Source organism: Ovis aries, chromosome 1, assembly GCF_016772045.2.
Source record: "Ovis aries strain OAR_USU_Benz2616 breed Rambouillet chromosome 1, ARS-UI_Ramb_v3.0, whole genome shotgun sequence".
NCBI lineage: Eukaryota > Metazoa > Chordata > Mammalia > Artiodactyla > Bovidae > Ovis > Ovis aries.
In genome coordinates this window covers 150219379-150246604 of record NC_056054.1, presented here as the reverse complement: position 1 = coordinate 150246604, position 27226 = coordinate 150219379, and the positions used below count along the sequence as shown (strand labels likewise).

The window sequence follows — 27226 nt, the reverse complement described above, 5'->3', positions numbered from 1 at the left end:
GAAATAATCAACATGTATGTTACGAAATTGACACTATGAAAGGAAAATGTGATTCAATAAAAGTTTTCTTTATACAAATATTAAAACATTAGCCATTCAAATAGATCTTTAAAACTCAAGTGACTGCAAGCTAAAGAACTATTTGAACTGATATTCAAAAACAAATATTCAAAACCACATTTATTTTTGCATTATTGAGTAAAGCTTTTAAGTAAATCTGCATATAAAAATTTCCCATATATTTAAAGCTTCACTTTCAAAGTAACAATCTTATTTATAGTTGAATTTTTAGAGGATCCTATATTATGTATTTGCTACTCATTTTGGTGTGCTGTTACTCAGTTTAACCTTTTCTGGATGAAATACAACTGTCATTCTAAACACTAATTTTCAGTTTGGCGTTGAGCGGGGCCTACATTAAACACTCAATATGTATTTAATGAATGAATGAATGAACTAATGAACTGTACCCTTTATTTTCGAATCTAACTAACCAGGAAAAGATCTGCTGCATGTCTTAAGTTTATTAACTGTCTTAAGTGATTAGCTTAAAAAGAAATTCAGTAAATGTATAAAGTGCTGTACTACGTAGATATTCATATTTCAAGCTCCCTGCCCCAATTATGCCCGAAAGTCTTTACTGTATTAAAGGAATGTCACATTATAAACAGATGAAATATGTGTTTGATGTTTCAGGGGCAGGAGAATATAATAGCACAGAGCTTATTGAGCTGTTCCTGAAGATAAACCACGTTTAGATATTTTCAGATTGTCTTCTGAGGGGGAGTGGAAAATGTTTAGAAGGATCTGTTTAAATGTTGTTTCTTCCCCCCACTCTACCTGTAACACTCAGATTGGCAGAGAGTGAAAAACCTTCAGGCACATGTAGTGAAAGTGTTGGTGTGTAAAAGAAGAAATCATGGAATAAAACAAGTTTCCTGTTGTTTTTCTTATCTCCTCAATTGAGAATCTAATTTCATAGCACTATGGTGGTTGGCATCACAGGGTTGCTTATGTTTTTTTTTAAACAGTGAAATATTTCAGGCATAAACAAATAGGGGATAATGTGATCAGCATCTCAGTATACACCACTTACCCTAAAAAATAAAACATTACAGATATTATTAAAGCTTCCTATGTTCTCTTTCCTCTGTTTAGTGGAAATCACAGTAGAATTTGATGTTTGACATTCTTAGTTTTCTTTTCATATTTTTGCTGCATATTGTTATTTATGAGTGAGCTTGAGCATCATTGTATGTTTATGGGTCACTCATATGTCCTCCCCTGAATTTCTCTTGATTTTTATATTGGTTTGTTTTCTTTTTCCCATTGATTCATAGATCTTCATATATTTTGGATGCTGTTTCTTGATAATACTCATTCGAAATATAGTTTCCCAGTTGATAATTTGTCATTCTATTTATCTATGTATGAAGATAAGTGTGTAATTTTTGTGGCCAACTTTATTAGGCTTTTCCTTAAAGGTTTTTGTGTGTATATGAGTGTGCATGCTTCTGTGTCTTGTTTAAAAACACTTACAAACTCAATATCATAAATATATTTTCCTGTGGTTTCTTCTAAAAATTTTACAGTTTTTAAAAAATTTTTTTTATTTTTTACAGTTTTATCTATTGTATTTAAGCATTATATTTATGGGTTCTTCATTCTGTAGTACATTATTAAGAAGAGATTTGGTTTTTTTTTCTCATAAAGATAGCCAATTATTTCAGTACCACTTATTAGGCAGTATGTCCTTTACTCATTGATTTATAGTGCCACCTCTATCACATGTTAAATTTGCATGTCTTTATGGTCTTTTGTTCATTTCGGCTTCCTTTCAGCACTTTCAGTTCACCTCTCTTTTGCCTGTTATAGTTTATAGCCTTCTACCTTTCTTGTTTGAGGCATTTCTTTAGATTTTAACTGAGTTCTGACACACCACACACTTGTGGATTTAGTTAATGTGATTTTAATAATTTTTCATAATTTGTTTCTACCATGACATGTATCTTAGCTAATTGCTTAGAATGCATTTCTATTTTTTCTTATTATCTCCTTTTGTTGATGGTGTTTCTTGAAAAGGGGCCCATCATCCTATTTATTAATCAAATAGAACTGAAACTACAATGGAAAATGTGTTGTAATTTTAATTTTCAGATACAAAAGGCAGAGGGCTTCCTAGGTGGCACTAGTGGTAAGAACCCACCTGCCAATGCAGGAGACATAAAAGATGTGGGTTCCATTCCTTGTTCATGAAGATCCCCTGGAGAAGGAAATTGGATCCCACTCCAGTATCCTTGCCTTGGAAATCTCATGGAGAGAGTAACTGGCAGGCTATAGTCCATAGCATCGCAGAGTCGGACACGACTGAAGTGACTCAGCACAAGTGTGACTTACTTTTTCTAAATGATTAGTGTTTCGTTTAGCACCTTAGGAAGCAATGTTTTTTAGGTAATTTGATTCTGTATAAGTAGGCAGTAATTATACTTTGACTGAAATTTATCGAATATTATTTTTTAACTGACCTTCCTTATTGTATTTCAGATGATTGGAACCCATTTTCACACCCATATAAAAAACTGGATTTTGGAAAATGGGAGCTGTATATCCCACCAAAGCAGAATAGATCTGTCTTAGTACCTCATGGATCCAAACTAAAGGTATTTCCTCCCTCATGTTTTCATTTGAACTTACTATTTTTTTTTGTCCTGTTTGCAGAGTTTGATTTAAAATGTTAGAATGTAAACTGATGCTTGATAATTATAGGAGAAACAGTGTAAATTTTTAAATAGAGGAAAATTTAAGAGAAGTCATCAGCAAATTGAAATATGTCAGACGGCAACTGGTTGATAAGATAATGAACTTACTAGTTGTTAACGACTTTGGAAATCTTTTAGAAGAATGACTGAATAATTACAAAAGTTCATCCTGGGAAACATAAAGTTTGATTTTAAAAAATGAAACCTGTCTTCAAATCAGCTGAGCAGAGAATTTTTACCTGTGAAGACACGCTTGATATAATTGATTTTGTGATGAGCCACGGGAATGAGGCAATACTGTGTTGGAGACCCACACCTTTTGGGGATATGATTTTTCTTGTTTTTTTTTTTTTTCTGCTGTTTGATTTCAGGGCTCTGATTTGTCCTCTTCTCTTTTGTTAAGCCCTCTGAATTAGCCTGGGGCCTGCCTGTCCTCTATTTGTCCTCTCCTAGGCTGACTACGTAGCTCTGCATTCAGGGTGTACAGAGCCAACACGGTGGCCTCTCTAGTCTCCTCAAGGGTGGGTCCCAAATCTGGACTACAGATTACAGGTTTGATTATGTAAAAGGCTATCTAAATCCTTTAACATTTGCTTGATTTTAGCCCATTGCTCAAATAAATATATGTTTCCATGTCCCTTTCTTTCCCCTCCTTGGACATATAATAGCATTCATCACATTTATCACTACATCCTGTAACTGACATATTTTTATTGGCATTTGTTATTTAACAGTATTAGCCAGAGTTAAAATAAGAAATGCATTGTATGTTTGTTTTATAGATTTTTCTATCTTACAGATACTGAAATTATAAGTATACCTGAAAATACTGAAATATTGCCACACATAATTCCCAGGAGAGCATATTGTCTGGAATAGAGACATTTTAATATGGGATGGCAACCAGAGTTCTTCTTAATCTGAAGTGAAAAGGAGGAAAAAGTAGTTACAGTATACAATAAGAGGGATTTAAATTTAATATATATAATTCCTTTTCCAAGTCAGTGTACGCTTCACAAGAGCAGGACCCTTTGCTTTTCTGTTTGCTAACACTGTATATTCTCAGTGCTTAGAAGAGTGCCTGGCACAGAGTAGGCACTCAAAAAATATTTACTGAATGTCAAAGCCATTTGTATGCCCAGTCTTTGAAGGAATAAACCAAAGGGCTTGATTTTCCTATGGTCTGTAAGGCCTGACTTTAGGAAACTGTGGAGCAAGGTGACCATGATACCACTGGTTTCATTGTTGTTTTTCGTCTTTGACCATTTGTTATATTTTGTTTTAAAGAACTGAGTTTTACAATTATTTGAAGTGCTGCATATATTTTTTTTCTGTTCTTAGATTTTATGAGCTCTGACATGTTATCTACTCTTAGCATTAAATGTTGAATGAATTATTTATTTTTTTTGTAGTTTTTAAAACTGAAGTATAGTTGATTTACAATATTGTATGAGTTTCAAGGGGATAAAATAGTGATTCAATATTTTTATAGATTATATCTCATTTAAAGTTATTACAAAACAATGGCTGTATTTCCCTGTGCTGTACAATTTATCCTAGTTACTTATCTGTTTCATAAGTAGCAGTTTGCATCTCTATATCCCATACTCTCTCTTCTTTCCCCCCCGCCCCCTTCTTTACTGGTGACTACTAGTTTGTTCTCTATATCTCTGAGTCTGTTTCTGTTTTATTACATACAATGAATGAATTAATTTTCATGCATTGTGGGGTTTTTTGAACTTTTAATTTTGTATTGGAGTATAGCCAATTAATGGTTTTGTGATAGTTTCAGGTGGATGGCAAAGGGCTCAGCCATACACATCCATTTTCTCCCAAACTCACCTCCCACCTTGGCTGCCACAAACATTGAACAGAGTTCCATGTGCTATGCCGTAGAACCTTGTTGGTTAGTCATTTTAAATGTAACAGTGTGTACATGTCCATCCCAAACTCCCTGCTATATTTAAAGTGGATAACCAACACGGTCATATGTTGTTTTTATACCTCAGAAAAATGATTACTAGGAATGAATGATTATTAATATGTACAGTAATAATGATAGAAATTTGCTTCTCCCAGCCAACTCCAGAACTTTTTATATTTTATCCTATGCTCTGAATGTTTTGTGTCCTCCTCACAAATCATGTGTTAAAATGCTAATTGCTGATATGATGGCACTAGTATGTGATGGTACTAGGGCTTTGAGAGGTGTGTGTGAGTCATGAAGGTATAGCTCTTTAAATAGAATTAGTGAGCTTATAACTCCAGAGAGATCTCTAGCCCTTTTCACCATATGAAGATATAACCAGAAGTCTGCAACCTGGAGGAAGGCCCTCACCAGACCATGCTGGCAGCTGACCTTGAACTTCCAGCTTCCAAACTGTGAGAAATCAATTTCTGCCCTTTGTAAGCCACTCAGTCTCTGGTGTTTTGTTATACCAGTCCAAATGGATAAAGGTGTTTTTGATACTATCTATGTACTATACTATGCTTTCTTTCATAAATTCATTTAACCTGGATGAAATGAAATAATCAAAGAAAATTTTTTTAAAAAGCATCTTTTCCCTTTTTACTTGCTTGAAAATTTTATATCTAACAGTAGATAAACATTCAGAAAATATCAAGTCAACTGTTGTATAAGCTTTCTTAATTATTATTTGCTAAGGATTTCAATGAGGATTAATTTACTGGAAATGTAGACCCAAAGTATCACTTATAGTATTTAGATGTTTCAAATTTTGAGGAAGCATTTAGATGCTATTATAATGTCAATATGGTGATATAATTAGTTTTTCTCTTATGGGAAATGATATATCAGCTTTTCTTTCAGGGAATGGGGTTAAATTTTCCATAAAAAAATCAGCTAACATAAGGTTTTTGGCCTTGCAATCTGAAATTATCCCTAGGTAGTTTACCTTGGTAATTAAAAATCTTGTTTTAAATTGAACTTGAAATTTTATTTCAGTCCACAAAGGATTGACCTTTATAACTCACTTGTGGATGTTTCTCTTATGAATTATCTGATAACCATTCTCAAAAAAGAATATTACCTACTATTGAAATAATAACTTTGTTTTCCTTGCAAAACCCTGGTCTTTTCAACTGAACAATTTGGAAGAAGATACCTCATTATTTACATTGTCATGTAAATACCTCCTTTTCATGTTTTTAAATAAATTTACTAAAGACAATAAATTAAGTAATGTCCTAAGGTGAATTAAACTTTGAAGGCTATAAAGATACAAGAAAAGCATAGAAGACTATGTTCCTGAGGGATAATGAGACATGCTACTTGTGTGTTTAATATTTTTTCTTCTGGACACATAGCCAAACTAATTTATGTGAAGGTATTTTTTGTTCATTATTTTAAAATATATACCTTTAATAAAATTATATTAAAACAACTTTGTAAGTTGTCTTGTAGGAATTTACATAATTATTGAGATGCTGTGTCAGGTACTATCCTTGACCTGAGATTCTTGAGTTGAATTGTTATATATACATAGGGTGTGTGTGTGTGCTTTAAAAATAAGGTGCTATTGTAGCAAAATATTAGTGAACAGTTTATTTTTCCTGTGATGGTAATAGGAGAAATAACGGAAGGGCAATGACATTCAAGCCTACTTGGTAACATATTTAGAAGTTGACCAGACAGATAGACTATGCGAATAAAAGTGTATGTATCGATTGAAGTTTCAACAGGAAGTAAATGGCCTACAGAAAATAGGACAGTTTGAACAGTTCACCTACTCCACCCTCCACCCCAAATGCTGTTTTCAAAGTTCAACGCACAAGGGATCCACTCTAGAGTTAAAAGCAGGGTTGGGTGAGAGAACTTAGGAAGACCCAAATTGTTATCTTGCCTAGGCCATACGGAACAGGGATCAGTTCCTAGAACCCAGAGGGAGACAGAATCAGCCATCGTGAGAGAAACACTGAGTTTTACTGAGAGACACAGTTAATTCATGGTAACCTTTCAGGAAAGGAGCCAGAGGAAAAAGGAGACAAATTCTCTCATCTCCCACACTCCTTCCTTTCTCTGACCTCTTCCTGTGGCTCAACATTGGCCCACCCAATAAGAAGCCGGATTTCTAGGGACTATGGTACACATGGGTTAGCCTCCTGGGGCAGAGAGTTGGTGAGAAGTGGATTGAATTGACTGCTAAGATGTAGCTCAGGAGTCAGTGATCAGGAAAAGCAAGAGGTCAGGACAGTAAACTCGAAAGGTGGGTTGGAGGCAAACTAAAGAATTCCTGTCTTCTGATCGCCATTTCCTTCTTTTTAAAAACTCATTTCTATTAATACCCATATTACTAGCAATGGCAATTAGTATTGTCTCCTTTTAAATGTTCAGGATTTTTCTGTACTGTAACTTTTCCCTCGCCAAATAAGTAAAAAACTGAACTAGAATAGAGGTTTCCTGATAGCAGGTATTTAACCTTTTCAAGGCTCATGTATTAGTCTTTTAGAGCTACAACAACAAAATTCCATACTCTGGGCAGCTTAAACAACAGGAATTTAATTTCTCATGTTTTGGAGGCTGGAAGTTTGAGATTAGTCAGCGTGGATGAGTTCTGGTGAGAGTTCTTTTCCTTGCTTACAGACAGCTGCCTTCTTCCCTTGTCTTCATATGGCACTAATTCTGTCATTAGGCCCCCATCCTCATTACTTCATTTAAACCTAATTATCTCTCAAATGTCTTGTCTCTGGAGACCATCACAGTGGGGTTAGGGCTTCAACATATGAAGTTGGAGGGGGCACAGTTCAGTTCAGAGCAGATCATACTGCTTTCTGAATTATATTTAGATTTTATACAATTGATTGGTGGAAAAGAGTCATGGAACCTAATACCCACGTTGCAATTTTCTCAAATGAGACACATGAAATTAGAAATTATTTTACATCCATATTTAACTTGGTTCTAATTATAACACTGTGAGATGAAATGCTGTACCTATTCATTTCATGAATAAGTACACTGAAATTTAGAGAGGGTAAGTAGATGGTATTGCCTTGACTTGAATTAAGGCTTATCTAATAGAGAAGTCCATGGTCCTAATCATTGTGCTACAGTGCTGGTCAGGCTAAGGGTTGACAGAGAGAAAAAGGAAAAAAAGTGATACAAAGAAAGTAGAACTTGAGCCTTATCTCATGTTTAACAAATTATTTAACAGCTGTTAAAATAGTGTTATTTATTGATTCATTTTTGGCTTTGCTGGATCTTGGTTGCTACACGGGCTTTTCTCTGGTTGCAGCAAGTGGTCTTTTCTATGTGGCGGCTTCTCTTGTTGTGGAGCATGGGCTCTAGAGCACAGGCTCAGTATTGTGGCGCATGGCCTTAGTTGCTCCGTGGTAAGTGGAATCATCCTGGGTCAGGGATTGAACCTATGTCTCCTGCCTTGGCAGGTGGATTGTTCACCACTGAGCCACCAGGAAAGCCCAACAAATTATTTTATACCGTGTTTGCTTTTGCTTTATTGTGTGGAACTATCATTTCCATTTTTCAGGGTGCTGAGTATTGAAGTGACCTTCCATGAGAATAAAAAGGAGGTATTAATAGATAGTTTGTGGAAAGTTTGGGTTTTAGAGAATAAGAGATCAGATCAATTATGTAAAATGAAACTAACTATTGATAGCCAGAATGAGATTGCTAGGTAGAAGGATGTCACTGGGCAGTGATATGGCATGTTGAAAAGTTAGTATCTAAATATTTGCTTAAGGTTAATCTCATAAGCACTCTATCCTTTGGGCTTCCCTGGTGGCTCAAATTGTAAAGAATGTGCCTGTAATGCAAGAGACCCAGGTTTGATCCCTGGGTTGGGAAGATCTCCTGGAGAAGGGAATGGCAATCTCCTACAATATTCTTGCATGGAAAATTCCATGGATAGACGAACGAGCTTGGCAGGCTATAGTCCATGAGGTCGTAAAGACTTGGACACAACTGAGTGACTAACACACACAGACACACACACACAGACACAGACATACACACACACACACACACTTTATCCTTTACCTCTGGAATATTTTCTTGTGTCTTTTATCTATTTCCTTCTCTCCACATTTTTTGTTCACTGTTTCAGGAAATTCTAGTATTTGGATATTGAATCACCTAGATTTTCTTATCTTTTTGTCAAGTCTCCTGTCAATTTTACTTTCTGTTCTGCTTTGAAAAAGTATCTTCCAACTGCATTATTATAATTATTATTATTGCCACACTATGAGGCTTGTGGGATCTTAGTTCCCCAACCAGGGATCAAACCTGGGCTCTCAGCATTAAAAGTTTGGACTACTAACCACTGGACCACCAGGGAATTCCCCCAACTGCATTATTTTCATAATCACATTACAAGCATTTCTAATAACATGCTTGTTTTCTCTACTTTTACATAGATTCTGTCATTGTTAAACGTTCAGAGATACTTTTATCTTCTTTGAAAGGGTTATAGATGTTTTCTTTTATTTTTTCCCCCAATTTCCTTCTTGTTCCCCTACCCCCTCACTGTTTCTTTCAAAATTTTTTTTTCTATGTTCTTTTAGCTTCTTATCTTTTGTGTTGCAGGCTGTCTTAAAATGCCTAGCTATAGAACTGTATTTTAGAAAGAGTTATTAGGAAAAGACAATTGAAAATTCTATTCCCAGTAAGCTTTGTTCCTGGTGATCTTCACATCTGGATAGCCAGAAAGTGAGACAGCCTTTATATTGATGGCAAGGAGTGAAAATTTTGCTCTGAGGTCATTTATTTTTCCCAGAGGTGAATTTTCCAGTCTCTTATAAGGGGTGGGTGGAAGGGGTATTGATGGAGGAATGGAAACAGTGACAGACTTTATTTTGGGGGCTCTAAAATCGCTGCAAATGGTGAATGCAGCCATGAAATTAAAAGACGCTTGCTCCTTGGAAGGAGAGTTATGACCAACCTAGACAGCATATTAAAAAGCAGAGGCAGTACCTTGGCAACAAAGTCCGTCTAGTCAAAGCTCTGGTTTTTCCAGTAGTCATGTATAGATGTGAGAGTTGGACTATAAAGAAAGCTGAGTCCCAAAGAACTGATGCTTTTGAACTGTGGTGTTGGAGAAGACTCTTGAGAGTCCCTTGGATAGCAAGGAGAGTCAACCAGTCTATCCTAAAGGAAATCAGTCCTGAATATTCATTGCAAGGACTGATGTTGAAGCTGAAACTCCAGTACTTTATCCACCTGATGTGAAGAACTGACTTATTCAAAAAGACCCTGATGCTGGGAAAGGTTGAAGGCAGGAGAAGTAGACGAAAGAGGATGAGATGGTTGGATGCCATCACTGCCTCAAGGGACGTGAGTTTGAGTAAGCTCTGGGAGTTCGTGATGGACAGGGAAGCCTGGTGTGCTGCAGTCCATGGGGTCGCAAAGAGTCGGACACAATTGAGCCACTGAACTGAACTGAACTGGCATCCATACATAAGGGACAGAGAAAGTGGATAAAGGTCCCAACTTTCAGTAAGACACTGAATCCCCCTATTTTCCACCCATCTGGTTCACCTCTGCCATCTGCTGTGCTATTGTCTCTGGAATTGAAGCCTGCCTTTGTTGTTCAGTTGATAAGTTGTGTCTGACTCTTTGCCACCCCATGGACTGCGGCATGCTGGGATTTATCCTTCACTATCTCCCAGAGTTTGCGCCAACTCATCCCTATTGACTTAGCGATGCCATTCAATCATCTCATGCTCTGTTGTTCCCTTCTCCTCATGCTTTAATCTTTCCCAGCATCAAGGTTTTTTCCAGTGAATTGGTATTTTTCAGAATGAACCTCTCATCTCCCATTTGAAGGGTGAGAGGTGGCATTTTGGAGGGATACACATTTTTTTGTGCGGTAAGGGAGAGGCTATGTTTAAGAGCCTACAGTTTAACATTGAATCTTACCTCTGTTTAACATTGAATCTTACCTCTCCCATAGGACCAGAAGCTTCCACATGACAAGTCCTAGGGCTTCTGTGAAGCAGCTTGACTAGCTCTCTTCAGATTCTTCCTCTGTAATACCAGATTTTAATTTTTTCCTGTCTACTTATGTTCTTATCTCTCCAATTACTAAGTTCCAAAAATTTGTTGAGATTTCTGTTCTCTTGTTGTCTCCTTTTCTGTCTTTCTCTGTTAATTTTACTTTTTATATTGCTTGCTATTATTTATTTTAACAGAAGTTTGCTAAGTTTGTTATTTTTAATCCAGACTTCTCAAACACCCTTATTTGAATGAAAGAAGAGAAACGTACATTTCCTGAATAGAAGAATGTTTTATAATTCTGGGGGCCTCAATTGAATATTACATTCTTATCATATGCCAGGATATAAAATTTTGGTGAGACTAATTATTTCTTGCTTGTGATGTCTTTATCTGTTATTTTATATGATAAAGATTTTCTTTTCCATGACCCCAAAAATCCTTTACTTTTTGTTACATGATTTAACTTAATCAACCTTTAAGACCCTGAAACATCTAATTTTGGGAGAACGTGTAGTTAGAATTAGATGCACTTTCCCATACCACAAAACTTATATTTCTTTGTGTTTGCAAAATACAACTTGAATGTTAATGAACCTAAATAACATACTAGGAAATGGTCTTCCTCTGTAGGTGAGAATAAAGGCTTTTTAATTGATTTGTTTTTCTTTTCTTTTTTTAAAGCTCCTCAGAATGTTGGTAGGAAACACAAAATAAATGTGTAAGTTTCCAAAGCAGTCTTTTAATCAATATTTAGCATAACTCTGTTTGCCTGGAGAATGGGCAAGGTAAAAAGTAGGGTTGTTTCCCTCTGTTTTGAGCTTGCTGCACATTAAGTTATCAAATTTTGTTCTTTTTCTTTCTTAATATCTTAGTTAGCACATATTTAGCTTTATTTTATTTTATTTTCTACACTTAACATATTGCACTTTCTTCCCTGGATGTATGTGAAGAAATAAAAGACAAAATGCCTGCATATTGAATTTATTGTCCACTTGGACAAAGCTCACCATAAACAAATGAGTTGCTTGAGCATTTTGTTACTGTTAAAGGAGTAGAGGAAGAAGCTCATTTTTTTTTTTAAAAGAAGTTTATAACAGAAAAGTAAGAATAAGTAAATAGAATACTTGTTTTTTACTTTTAACAAGTTTAAAAAAAATTTGTTAGTTCCCTTCATTTTTGACGAAATATTAATGGGGCTGAGAAGGGACCCAAGGGATTAGAGATAGATTTTTAGGAGACTGGAAAGATGGAGAATTAAATTTATAGGCTGAATAGTTAGGGAATGATTATGGGAAGAGATGCCTTCTAAGCTTGATCTTGAAAGAGTTAATGGATTAGATTAATGACTATCAATAAGTTGTCAAGGGTCAATTAGAGAATAAAAGAATATAAAATTAAGCAAGATTGTATAGGAATTAACCAATTCTACATGGGAGGCAGTAATACGTTTGACTTATATTGACTTACAAAGATGTAAGATATATAAGGAAACTAAATGAAATAGTGAATCTATTTTAGGAAATTTTATTCTCAAAGCATGCATGGCAATACAGTTGCAGAATTTTGACAGAGATTCTTTTTTGCTTTTTCTTAAATCCTGCATTTCTTACTTAAAAAAAAAACCTCAATGATTTTTAATAATGAACAGTTTATTCTTTCACTTGTGGTGTTTTGGGACCCTTAATGATCTCATTTTTTTCCCCCTCACAATTGTTTATACTCTCTCTTCTGGAGCATATAAAAATGCTAAAGTAATCTCATTAGCAATTAACAAAAATTAGTCACTTGTTTGTGAACCCTGAATATTCTCTCTTCTTCTTTTTATGTTGTAAAGATTCCTAGAAAGAACTTTGCTATCATGTACAACTGCTCTTTCTATACCCTCTGTTCCACCATGTTGTTTTCTATCCCTTCCTACTCTGTTTTATTAATATAAAATAAAACAGTACCAATAGCTGGATGATGATAATTACACGTAAGACCTATGAATGAAGCATATAAATTTCATTTACCATTGTGAATCATTTGAACTGCATATTGCCATTAGTATTTCATATAGATTTACAGATGAATTCTACTGTGTCATGGCCTGTGATAGAATCTCTATCTTCTGTAGTTCCTGAGTGATCATTTCTAGTTATGTCATGTATAAAATACATTCTTTTGCTGTGTGCCTCCTGCCAACTCACTCTTGTCATAAGTCATTGTTTTTTCAGCTTACTTGTTAACACTTTCTTTTCATATGGAACATCCTGTAGAGATTCTTTTAGTGATGACTTGAGATCTTAAGTATTTGTGTATGATTAAAGTTTATTTATTATCTACATCCAGTTTTGTCTTATATCCAGTGTTGCTGATAAAATGCTAATAAATTTGATTTTTATTCCTTTGTGTGTAATCAGCCTTTTCTCCTGTCAGCCATTTGGATTTCTTCTTTATCCTTTATGTTCTAAAAATTTCACTATTGTCTCTGCTAATACAAAATTTCACGTGTTATTCTTTTCTTGAAATGGTCTTTTCCTCATAAATGATCTTCTCCTTTGTTTCCCCTTTCCCCCTTCACTTTCATATTATATCTACAGTCATCATTCTAAAATTTGAAATCTGATCATATTATCCTTCTGTTTAAAAGCCTTTATGATAAACTCTCTTCACTCTTGATTTGGTTATAGCCAGGTTTTCAAGACTTCCCTAGTAGCTCAGAAGTTGTGAACACTTCCCTAGTAGCTCCTACAATGCAGGAGACCCAGGCTCAATCCCTGGGTCGAGAAGATCCCTTGGAGAAGGAAATAGCAACCCACTCCAGTATTCTTTCCTGGGAAATCCTATGGATAGAGAAGCCTGGTGGGCTATAAGTACATGGGGTCACAAAGAATTGGACAGGGTTTTCAGACTGTGTGATAAGAAGCTGATCAGGTCAGTTTTCAGATTCCCCAGCACTCACATGAAATAAAGAGATTCCTTTTCTGTTTTATAGTTGGACCCCCATGTATCATTATATCTAAATAATGATTTCTCTATTTTCTAGAATTGAATAACAATGGCCTCTAGGATGTATTCCATACTTGTTAGCCTTCCATACAAAGCCTTTCTTGCTCTGGACTTTGGGTTCCTCTCCAAACTTGTCTTATCCTTGTCTTGGTCTGTTTGAGTTGTCATAATAAAGTGCCGTAGCTTAGGTGCCTTCTAAACAACAGAAATATATTTCTCCCAGTTCTAGAGACTGAAAGTATGAGGTAAGGGTGCCAACCTTGTAGAATTCTAGTGAGAGCTCTTTTTTGGGTTACAGTCTGCCAGCTTCTCATTGATAATGTCTCTTCACATGGTGGAGAGCAGAAAGAGGAAGCAAACTCTCTAGTGATGCTAATAAGGGCATTAATTCCACTCCTGATAGCTCTACCCTCTTGACCTCATTTACCTTCCAAAGGACCCATGTCCTCATACCATCACACTGGGGCATTGCATTTCAGCATATAAAACTGGAGGAGGACAAAACATTCAGTCCACAATAATAAAGTACACTGTCTACACTGAATTACTTGCTGTTGCTTAAACTCTGTCTTGGTTGTGTCTCAACAAATGCAAAGACAGCATCCCTTTTATATGGGATGGCTTTCCCCTATTTTAGTAACCTGATAACCTCTCCCCACCCAAGTCTTTGGTATTGAGTTTATATACAATTTATTTTTGGTTAAGTTTTTCATAATCCCAAACTCCACTCTCTACTTACCAAATATTCCTTCTTCCACAAGCATCTCAGAGCATGTTTCCACCATACTCACTGTGGTGATACATACTTCCAGACTGTGATCTTTTTGAGGACAAGTTCAGCATCTTGGTCATCATTGTATCTCTGGAACCTAGTAATAACTGCTTTATAGATGCTGTCAATAAATGTTTATTGACTGCTTGGTTGAAAAGCTTAGGGATCATTATATAAGTATATTTGCCACTGTTGGAAATATTTTTGCATATACATTTTATACAGAAAGTAAAAGAAATTTATAAAGTGTGTTTTAATAACTGTTGCATTTTCTTTGAGTTCAGGCATCTCAGCCAATAGAATTGCTTATTTATAGGAGAAATCCTATTGATAATAGGGCTAAAACAAACAAAATAACCAAAATAAACAAATATTGGTCTGGAAATCAGTTTGCTTTAATGAGTCATTAGCATTTTCTGTGTTATTTTTCAAGCAAAAATTCCTGTGAGTCACTGTTTAAAGAGCTTAATATTAGAGAAAAGTTTGCCTTTCTCCTAAAGATTTGAAATGCTTATTTTTATCTCATGGTTCCCCCCTTTCTCTTGTCTGTCAAAGACTTAAAATTAAGTGACTTGTACACTTGCAATAATCATCCAGCTCCAGAGTCCTACATCATTATCTCGTTTCTTTGCCCTCCAGCCCTTCTCTCCTTCTGACCATTTCCATTGTAACTGCTGATTTTTTCTTCTCATTTTATTTTTAAATATATTATATTTTAAAAAGTATAAGCTGTTTTTTTTAACTAAGAAAAATATAAATTAAATGTATGTAAATCTGTGAATAAGGGCAGGTAATGATTTCAAATGAGGATCCAAAGTTGTTTTAATATTTCTTTAAATCACATATGCATAAATGAACAATGCCTAGTTCTTTTCCCTTATAGTTCAGAACCAGTTAGTTAGAAGGTTACAGAATGGATTTAGTATGTGATATGCCAGAGGTCAGGATGTTTAGGTGAGTAAAATGAAGACAGAAAAGTCCAGCTGTACGATGATGTCACTCTTATCCCAAATAATTAAACAGATATTATTTCTCTCTAGATAAAGCACATATCATCTCTGTTTTAGACATTTGCCTCATGGAAAACTTTCTCTAACTTTGAAGACTATTTACTTTTGACACAATGAAATAGAAATCTGGGATGCACTGTTGCTATTATATCTATTTTATGTAAGGCACAATAAATAATGGAGGAAAGAAAACGAAAATAGTTCAATTGTCTCTTTTACATATATAGGTAAAGACTTATTATAGCTTGAGTATGTTAAGCCTGATTTCCGAGTTTTCCACAGCAGGGCTCAGGATCATGAGCCATGTGGATGATGTAGTTTTGTTTTCCCTTTTCATTTTCAGCTAAAAGCCCTGCAGAGAATAGGAGGTTGTTGGTGAGATATCAATGGCAGTATAGGGATTGCCTTCTGAAGTCATTATGAATTAAGAGCTAATGGGTAGCTTTCTTTGATAGCTCGTTTATAATTGAGTGCAGATAGATGAAAATCAAACACAAAGGGAACTCAATTTTATCATTAATTTTGACTTTGTTTAACGGATGATTTCTGATCACCACAGCAGCCTTCCTAATTTGTCTGTGTATGATGAAGAAACTAATCATACACAGCTCAGAGAACAAATAACATACGTTTTCCCAAAAAGGTCACCTTCAGAGATAAGCACAAGGAAAAAAGAAAACCACAAACCTGTTGATTTCTTCCTTTTCTCATGTGTTTTTCCTCTGTTTTCTTTCTTTTAAAAATGCGATACATAAAATAATTATAATTTAAATATGCAGTGATTGACTATCCAGAATTTATAGCCTAAACTAGCCTGTAAATATAGTCTGGCTTGCTCCTAATAAGGCTTCCCTGGTGGTTCAGATGGTAAAGAATCTGCCTGCAAGGTGGGAGACCTGGGTTCCATCCCTGGGTCAGGAAGACCCCCTGGAGAAGGGCGTGGCAACCCACTCCAGTATTCTTGCCTGGAGAATCCCATGGACAGAGGAGCCTGGTGTGCTACAGTCTATAGGGTTGCAAAGAGTTTGATATGACTGAGAGGGTAACACTTTCACTTTGTTCCTAATAAAAGGCTTCCTTGCTTTCTTTTGCGTATTAGATGGCCCTTATTATATGTCAGTTACTAGTTTAATATTATGCATATTAATTTATTTAGCCCTCATAACACCCCATCATCCCCGTTTTCTCAGATGAGGAACTGAAGTGCAGTGAGATGCCAAATCTGCTCAAAGTCACGTAGCTACCTGAGAGCAGGCAGAGTTGCAATTCAAACCCAGGAAGCCTGGCTCTAGAGGCTGTGTTCTTAACATTGTGTTATGTTGCTATAATATATTAGTTTAATTACAATTCCTGTGACTTCTTGATACCTATGTTTAAAAATAGCACCAAGCATAGCCTTTGGCTAAAATAATAAACCTTTGTGAATCCTAATGTGTTTTTAGAATACGTATTTTCTTATGAGCAAGTGGCTATGACAGTAATACATTTAGGAGCACACAGAAAACAATTTGACATTGTTAGGAATATTCAATAGAACACATGCTATACATTTTATATATATAAAATTATATACTAATGCATTTATACACACATGCATACACATATTTTATATATATATATTTCAGTTTAAGTATTTTATGAAATCATAACTACTAGTAGATGACATCAGTGTGAGGGAGGGAGAATCCTCACGGGAAGCTGTGCAGATTGACACAGTTTGATCTCATGGTATTGTTAGTCATTATATATATGTATGTTTGTATGTATGTATATATGTTGTTAGATTTATAGCTATGTAAGCCAGAATGTTGCAAGGCAAGGTGGATTTTCTTTTTACATCTAGACTAGACCCTGTGCCTGCTGTGGGAATACATCCATGTTTTACCTCTCTGGCCAGACCTGTCAGTTTGTGAGCTGGCTAATTGAGACCATACATGTACCTGGAAGGACATCAGTGATATTATAGAGTTAGAGAAGTAACTGGCACCCTACTCCAGTACTCTTGCCTGGAAAATCCCATGGACGGAGGAGCCTGGTGGGCTGCAGTCCATGGGGTCACGAAGAGTCAGACGGGACTGAGCGACTTCACTTTCAGGCTTCACTTTCATGCATTGGAGAAGGAAATGGCAACCCACTTCAGTGTTCTTGCCTGGAGAATCCCAGGGATGGGGAAGCTTGGTGGGTTTCCGTCTCTGGGGTCGCACAGAGTCGGACACGACTGAAGCGACTTAGCAGCAGCAGAAGCAGCAGAGAAGTAACAGACTAAAGTATCCACAAGAAATGCTGAGGATAGAGGATGAAAGAAATCTCATTGTTCATAAAGCTGGTGTTGCTAGACTGAGAATGGATGAAGTCAGGAACGAATGTGGTTAAGAAAACAAAACGAGTGTAAAGTGAGCCCGGTGAGGTTGCTGCTGGGTCTCCACCGTGCTATTCCTTATATGTGGATTATAATGTGTTTTGCTGGCCTAGGACCACACTAGATTGACTTGACATGTTTGTTACATTAAGGTTGCTTCTTTCTCCGTCATCTTATTAGGTAAATGATTATATGGTTTACGTTGTCAAGGGCCAAAATAACAGTGTCTTAATAAATATAGATGATTGCTTCTCCCTGAAGTAAGAGTCTAGGTCAGTAGGTGCTCTGGGGATAGGCTACTTCTTCTCCACATGTATGTCCAGACCATGTTCCTTACATCTCATTGGTCTTCTGTCTCCTAAGTGTGTTATCTGTACAGTTAACAACACTTCAGAGATAAGTAAAAAGAAAAAAAAAAACTTGTTGATTTCTTCCTTTTCTCCTGTGTTTTTCCTTTTGTCTCCTTCTTTTTCTCCTTCCATCTCTCTGTGTTTTCTGCAGAAAGAGGAAAACAAGATCAAGGCTTTCTCTTTTAAGGATGTGAACACATCTTTTCTGTACACATCCTTTTGGCCAGATCTTTGTTACACTGGCTATCCTGACTGCAAAGACTGTTGGAAAATGTGGTTCAGGGCCATTTGTTAAGCTAAAATTCAGCAGGTTCTGTCTTATTTAAATGAAAAATAGAGGGTTGATTTTGAAATACAGTTAGCATTTCCTGCTATAACCAGTTTAAAGAAACCCTTTAAGGAAATAGAAGAACTAACCTTGTGCTAGAAACTTTCATTTTTTAATATTTCATAGATCAAGTGTAAGTAATATATCCTTATTTTATTTGTTATGCTATAGAAACACATTGTTTTAAAACTTTTATGAGTTTATTTATTATAGTTTAGAAAGAAGTGTGGTATTCTTAATAAAAAAGAAAATATAGAGAGTATAGCTGATAATGTTAATAATATACACTCAGGATATAGCTAGTAGCATTAATCTTGTGCAGTCCTAACAGTATGCTTCAGATCATTGCAAACACCAACATTAAACAAATAAAATGAAAGTAAAATCCTAAAGCAATCTGGAATTTATTAGATATTATGTGAGGCTTAAAATTTTGCAACTTTTTGAAGAATGTCCAAATTATCATGAAATGCCAGTCGTACTTTTATGCTATTTTTAGTTTGAAAACAGTTTCTGCATAAAATAAGACTAGGATTGTAATGAACACACTGCAGGTAAATATAGCAGTGTGGGATTTAAAAGCATACTGAGAAGAATCTGCAACTGACAGCAACTAGGCTCTAACCTGGTTTTTTTGAATAGCATAATTGAGGGTGTAAACCGACTGCCTCTATAACAGAGAATTCATAGGATAGTTGAAATGCCTACATTTAAGTTAGGGTTCAAGAATAATCATTTCCCTTTCCTTCTTAACAAAGCTAAATAGATATTGACTCTAATCATTTATTTTTTGTATTGGTATTGAGCATTTTTGAATATTCCTATTTAAATCTTCATACTTAAAAAAAAAGTTCTGCAGGAACATCAGATAAGAAGGAAAGGGTGTGAGCCAGCATTTATGGGTAAAGTTGTAATAATAAATGAAAGTGATTTTCAAGATACTTTACACAGTATTGGAAGAAGACTGCTTTTTAAAACCAGCAAGTTGGTCAAACATTTTTAAGCACAACCATTAATAAATGGAATCTTATTAAAATAATTTCTCAAATCCATCTTTTCTAAAAGATATTTTAGGGTCAAATCATTAACTTTAGGGAGGACAGAAGCACCTTAAAAATTTCAGTTATATCCTTGAGAGTATTTTAAACAAAACTATTTTTGGTGATTTGTGTATCCTGATGGAGAGCTATCAACGTGCTGGCCTTGGCTTCTCAGTTCCTTCACCTCCTCTGCTCTCTTCCAATCTTGCCCTTCTCCCAACTCAGTTTCACTAAGTTGCATGACCCCAATGGCTCATCAGGTAAAGAATCCACCTATCAATGCAGGAAACACAGGTTCCATCTTTAGATTAGAAGATCCCGTTGAGGAAGGAAATGGCGACCTGCTTTGGTATTCTTGCCTGGAAAATCCCATGGGTAGAGAAGAATGGCTGGTTACAGTCCATGAGGTTGCAAAAAATCTGACTGAGCATGCAGCTATCCATTGAGGTGATCATGCTATAAATTTTCCCTTTATCCTTAAAGTGAAAGTCACTCAGTGGTGTCCAACTCTGTGCGACCCTATGGAAAGCAGCCCACCAAGCTCGTCTGTCCATGGGATTTTCTAGGCAAGAATACTGGAGTGGGTTGCCATTTCCTTCTCCAGGGAAGTCCTAAACCCTCAATAAAACCTTGTGTAGTCGTATCTTGAAGCACCGGTTCTTGAACTTCCTTCAGTCGCAAAGTCGTGTCCCACTCTTTGCGACTCCTTGGACAGCAGCCTGCCAGGCACCTCTGTCCTCCACTATCTCCTGGAGTTTTCTGATTCATATACATGAAATCTGTGATGTTATCAAACCATCTCATCCTCTCGAGCTTGCAGCTCAATTCAGAAACACCTGCCAGCCTTGTCAAAAGACACACCCTGGGGTGTCATATCCAATAGGTGTGGGATGAGCTTGAAATTTTGAAGTTTTAGAAGTTCTCAGATGATGCCAAAGTTTCTGGTTCAGGGACTGTGCTTTAGAACAGTTCAAAGGAATCTGTAGTTGCTTGGCACATACCATTAGTTGATCATGCTTTAAAAAGCAGAATTGTGTCCTCATGTCTTATTTCTTTTTCTTTTCTTTTACTGTTCTGCTTTTCTGTCGTTGTTGTTGTTTTAAACAATTCAAAGGAATCTGTAATTGCTTGGCACATACCGTTGATAATGTTTTAAAAAGCTGAATTGTGTCCTCAAGTCTTGTTTCTTTTTCTTTTCTTTCATTGTTTTGCTTGTTTTTGTTGTTGTTTTAATTTGTAGATCTTGATGGGATCCCTTTGAAGAACATGCTGATTTTATTTTGAATAGTTGTATACAGCTGTTTTAATTCTAACAAGTAAAAATATGGGCCAGGTGCAATAAAGGAGTACTTGCTTAAGATTTTATATTTTATTTTGTTGAGCAGGAAAATAAGCTCAGGCTAAGAAAACTGTTTATTAAATGCCTTCTATTTTTTTCTCACTACCCAACATGTGCTATTTTACTTCCTCACATCAAATAATCCTATTCAATAAAACTTATACCATCATGAGTTGCAAACTTCCCTAAAGTCACAGAGACCTTTTTTAGGATTTCTATCTCAACATAAGATTAGGATATTTGGATTTAGGTTGTCACTTTATATAAAATCAGTTCTAAGAGTTCTGCTACAACAATTTTTTTAGATGCAAGGCATTGGAGATGAAGTTGGGATAACCATGTCAGTGTTGACTAATTTTAGAGTTCATCTACTAACTTGTTATCTGGGTATCATGAAAAATTATTTTGTATAGGGAATTGGGAAAAAAAGACTTTGAAATGTATAAGTGTATATGTAACTGGACGTGGAACAACAGACTGGTTCCAAATAGGAAAAGGAGTACGTCAAGGCTGTATATTGTCACCCTGCTTATTTAACATCTATGCAGAGTACATCATGAGAAACGCTGGGCTGGAAGAAACACAAGCTGGAATCAAGATTGCCGGGAGAAATATCAATAACCTCAGATATGCAGATGACACCACCCTTATGGCAGAAAGTGAAGAGGAGCTAAAAAGCCTCTTGATGAAAGTGAAAAGGAGAGTGAAAAAGTTGGCTTAAAGCTCAACATTCAGAAAACGAAGATCATGGCATCCGGTCCCATCACTTCATGGGAAATAAATGGGGAAACAGTGGAAACAGTGTCAGACTTTATTTTTTGGGGCTTCAAATTTACTGCAGATGGTGATGGCAGCCATGAAATTAAAAGACACTTACTCCTTGGAAGAAAAGTTATGACCAACCTAGATAGCATACTCAAAAGTAGAGGCATTACTTTGCCAACAAAGGTCCGTCTAGTCAAGGCTATGATTTTTCCAGTGATCATGTATGGATGTGAGAGTTGGACTGTGAAGAAAGCTGAGCACCGAAGAATTGATGCTTTTGAACTGTGGTGTTGGAGAAGCCTCTTGAGAGTCCCTTGGACTGCAAGGAGATCCAACCAGTCCATTCTGAAGATCAGTCCTGGGATTTCTTTGGAGGGAATGATGCTGAAGCTGAAACTCCAGTACTTTGGCCACCTCATGCGAAGAGTTGACTCATTGGAAAAGACTGATGCTGGGAGGGATTGGGGGCAGGAGGAGAAGGGGACGACAGAGGATGAGATGGCTGGGTGGCATCACTGACTCGATGGACATGAGTCTCAGTGAACTCTGGAAGTTGGTGATGGACAGGGAGGCCTGGCATGCTGCAATTCATGGGGTCACAAAGAGTCGGACACGACTGAGTGACTGAACTGAACTGAACTGATATGCTATTTATGGCTTTGAGCAAGTTAATTGCTGAGTCTTTTGAGTATCCCCCAGTCTTAATTTAAAAAAATTCTAATGGATATGAAAAAATTGCAGAGAAAGAGTACTCAAGTAGATTTCAACTTTCTAATTTTTCATGAGTGAGTGAGTGAAGTTGCTCAGTCGTGTCCGACTCTTTGCGACCCTGTGGACTGTAGCCCACCAGGCTCCTCTGTCCATGGGATTCTCCAGGCGAGAATACTGGAGTGGGTTGCCATTTCCTTCTCGAGGGGATCTTTCCAACCCAGGGATTGAACCCAGATCTCCTGCATTGCATGCAGACGCTTTAACCTCTAATTTTTCATATTCACAACAAATAATAAATTTAATGATTGCTTTTATTCTCTCATGGTCTATATTTTGTTTTAAGTTTTTGTTTTCTCATAATACACCTGAGAGTACAAATCATCTCTTTGCCTGTATTGCCCATTAACATTATTCAATGCAGTACCGTGTTTCACCTCAATATCTAAAATGTGCTTGATACCATGCGGTACTACTCCTGTGCCCTCTGCCTATTAGATGCCTTTGACATTATGACGGTACCAATACTTCCTACATCTCTGAGGAAACATATCTCCATGCTCTCTTGAGTGGTGGTGATAACATAATAGACACAAACATGGACTCCACCTGCACTGCCTGTGTTCACTTGCTGTTTCCAACACCTGCTGACAGTGTGACCTTTGGCTAATCATCCTCTTACCTCAGTAGCTTCTAAACTGGGAATAATAATCATATTTGTCCCCTTGAATTGTTGGGAGGGTAAAACCCCTCACAACAGTACCTGCTAAGTTAGTTAGTATTCTGTAAGCTCAACTATTTTCTTTTCCATGCATGTGTGTAGAAGCCATGATTTTTTCCTTGAGTTCTCACATCTTTGTAGACTTTGTGAGCACAGATTAAATATTTTATAAATTGGCATAAGGCAGTCAGTATCTGATAAGTCTGTAAATCAGCATTATCTCCCTTCCTACAAAATGCTCTGTTTCCTGAGATTCAGCTGGTGTGTTTATGGAATTACTCCACCAATGTCTGAAAATTCACCAGAGTGTTTATAGAAACTGTGTACTTTGTCCAACACTTGTTTATGTAAAGAATTTTTCGTTTGAGCATTCATTTTCTTAACTCAAAGTTTACATTTTAAGAATGTTGGAACTATGTATAACATCTCTGTACAACTTTAAGAGAAATCTTAATGAAATGTTATGGGAGAGATCAAGGAGATTGTACACCAAAATGAAACTACCACAGTGAAGATGGATAGAGAATCTTTAATGAAGAAAGGAACTATTGGAAATAAGAAAAGCTAGTTGTTTTGAGACTAATCAAATACAAGCACTGGCTGTGAATAATCAATAATATCTAATCAATGTGAAAAACGCATATCATAGAAAATGTATTCAACTGTGAGCACTGGAGTGAACTTAGATAGTGTTCTCATTACTGTGTGTGTGTTCCTTGCTCAGTCCTGTCTGACTCTTTGTGACCCCAAGGGGTGTAGCCCACCAGGCTCCTTCATCCGTCCAGGTAAGAATACTGGTGTGGGTTGCCATTTCCTTTTCCAGGGGCTCTCATAATGTATACATGTTTTTGTCTATCCGATAACCAAGTAAGTCTGTCATATTTTGGTAAAGACAACTTCCATAGTCTTTTCAAGTTACCTCTATAAATCACAAGAACAGATTTGGCTGTTTCTGCTTGTAACTCCTGATTCTTGTCACCTATATATTGACTTGCCACGTACCATAGTTATTTTGTGTTTCATGTAATTGCTCAAATACGGTACACTGAAATTTGCCTAAAACATATTGTTTTAATTTATAATAATTTATCAGCAGTATACAGATAAAACAAATTTCTTAGGCTAATGTGTAATAGGAATATATTCTAAAAGAGAGATGCCTTTGCAAAAAGATGGATAACTGAAATACATTTAGAGCCTTATTAAACCATCCCCATAGAGAAGAATTGCAAAAAAAGCAAAATGGCTGTCTGAGGAGGCCTTACAAATAGCTGTGAAAAGAAGAGAAGTGAAAGGCAAAGGAGAAAAGGAAAGAGATAAGCATCTGAATGCAGAGTTCGAAAGAATAGCAAGGATAGATAAGAAAGCCTTCCTCAGCGATCAAAGGCTAAGAAATAGAGGAAAACAATAGAATGGGAAAGACTAGAGATCTCTTCAAGAAAATTAGAGATACCAAGGGAACATTTCATGCAAAGATGGGCTTGATAAAGGACAGAAATGGTATGGACCTAACAGAAGCAGAAGACATTAAGAAGAGGTGGCAAGAATACACAGAAGAGCTATACAAAAAAGATCTTCATGACCAAGATAATCATGATGATGTGATCACTCACCTAGAGCCAGACATCCTAGAATGTGAAGTCAAGAGGGCCTTAGAAAGCATCACTACGAACAAAGCTAGTGGAGGTGATGGAATTCCAGTTGAGCTGTTTCAAATCCTGAAAGATGATGCTGTGAAATAGTGCACTCAATATGCCAGCAAATTTGGAAAACTCAGCAGTGACCGCAGGACTGGAAAAGGTCTGTTTTCGTTCCAATCCCAAAGAAAGGCAATGCCAAAGAATGCTCAAACTACCGCACAGTTGCACTCATTTCACATGCTAGTAAAGTGATGTTCAAAATTCTCCAAGCCAGGCTTCAGCAGTACGTGAACCGTGAAATTCCAGATGTTGAGGCTGGTTTTAGAAAAGGCAGAGGAACCAGAGATCAAATTGCCAACATCCGCTGGATCATCAAAAAAGCAAGAGAGTTCTAGAAAAACATCTATTTCTTCTTTATTGACTACGCCAAAGCCTTTGACTGTGTGGATCACAATAAACTGTGGAAAATTCTGAAAGAGATGGGAATACCACCTAACCTGCCTCCTGAGAAACCTATATGCAGGTCAGGAAGCAACAGTTAGAACTGGACATGGAACAACAGACTGGTTCCAAATAGGAAAAGGCTGTATATTGTCACCCTGCTTATTTAACTTCTATGCAGAGTACATCATGAGAAACACTGGGCTGGAAGAAGCACAAGATGGAATCAAGATTGCCGGGAAAAATATTAGTAACCTCAGATATGCAGATGACACCACCCTTATGGCAGAAAGTGAAGAGGAACAAAAAAGCCTCTTGGTGAAAATGAAAGAGGAGAGTGAAAAAGTTGGCTTAAAGCTCAACATTCAGACAACAAAGATCATGGCATCCGGTCCCATCACTTCATGGGAAATAGATGGGAAACAGTGGAAACAGTGTCAGACTTTTTATTTTTCTGGGCTCCAAAATCACTGCAGATGGTGACTGCAGCCATGAAATTAAAAGAAGCTTACTCCTTGGAAGGAAAGTTATGACCAACCTAGACAGCATATTCAAAAGCAGAGACATTACTTTGCCAACAAAGGTCCATCTGGTCAAGGCTATGGTTTTTCCAGTAGTCATGTATGGATGTGAAAGTTGGACTGTGAAGAAAGCTGAGTACCGAAGAATTGATGGTTTTGAACTGTGGTGTTGGAGAAGCCTCTTGAGAGTCCCTTGGACTGCAAGGAGATCCAACCAGTTCATTGTAATGGAGATCAGTCCTGGCATTTCTTTGGCGGGAATGATGCTGAAGCTGAAACTCCAGTACTTTGGCCACCTCATGAGAAGAGTTGACTCATTGGAAAAGACCCTGATGCTGGGAAGGATTGGTGGCAGGAGGAGAAGGGGACAACAGAGGATGAGATGGCTGGATGGGGTCACCAACTCAATGGACATGATTTTGAGTGAACTCTGGGTGTTGGTGATGGACAGGAAGGCCTGGCATGCTGTGATTCATGGGGTTGCAAAGAGTGAGACAGGACTGAGCAACTGAACTGAACTGAACTGAACTGAAAGGGTAAGTCACACACATAAATTGTTTACTACCAAGCAAATACTGTTTTTCTTAGACCAAGTACTTTATATTGTTTATAAATTATCTTTACTAATTTATGAAGAGATGGCTTCTATTGACTAGATTTACTTCAAGGATAATAATTTAAATTAGACTAAACATTGAAAGTAACAGATATTTTTGAAAAAGGGACATTTGTAGTTTAGACTTAGTAGATAATATTCTTTTACTGGCCTAATTAGTTTAAAATAGGGTGTTTTTTTTTTTTTTTTCCCTAGAAGAATAAATGTTGAAATCAATATAGCTTAATTTTTACCTGTACATTCCAATAGTGCCTATATTCTTGCAGGCTTGGGATATGAGGGAAGGTAATCCTACATATAATTACTATATATATTCATGTATGTTGACTCAGATATCATGTATAATTTTTAAGTTGCTTAATTTTAACAGAAAAAAAATTCTGAACATATTGCAAAAAAGTATATATATCTTTCAGCCATTTGTGTGAACTTCAAAATCTGACAAGGTCTCAGTATACAATTCATATTTTAAAAAATATTTTTATGTATTTATTTGGCTGTGCTGAGTCTTAGTTTTAGAATCTTCCATCTTTGTGTGGCATGAGGGATCTTTTAGTCCTGGCATGTGGGATAGAGTTCCCTGACCAGATATTGAACCCAGGTCCTCTGCATTGGGATTATGGAGATTTAGCCACACTGCAGTAACACTAGCCACCAGGAAGTCCCTACAAGTGACATTTAATATGAAGATTAAAAGCTTATATTTTCATTTGTAAACCAGTGGAGCCTTCCAGCTTATTTACCACTCTCAAAGGGTATGCTATTTTCTGGTCTCCTGTAAACTTTAGGTTCTTTTACTTTTGTCTTTTCTTACCTTCACTTGCAGTTGAGAAATTTAGCTCAATCTACCTCTGTAGGATTTCTTGAATAGTATTCTTTTCATTGGTAATTCTG

At 36.5% G+C, this 27226-nt stretch overlaps 1 protein-coding gene across 1 annotated transcript in view; it reads left to right on the top strand.

Annotated features, from left to right (window-relative positions):
• Positions 1-27226, top strand: part of GBE1 (1,4-alpha-glucan branching enzyme 1) — a 307124-nt gene that overhangs the window by 105535 nt on the left and 174363 nt on the right. The window contains exon 3 of the mRNA XM_004002835.5: positions 2545-2660. Within this exon, the coding sequence (XP_004002884.2) occupies positions 2545-2660 (116 nt within the window). The remainder of the gene's footprint in view (positions 1-2544; positions 2661-27226) is intronic.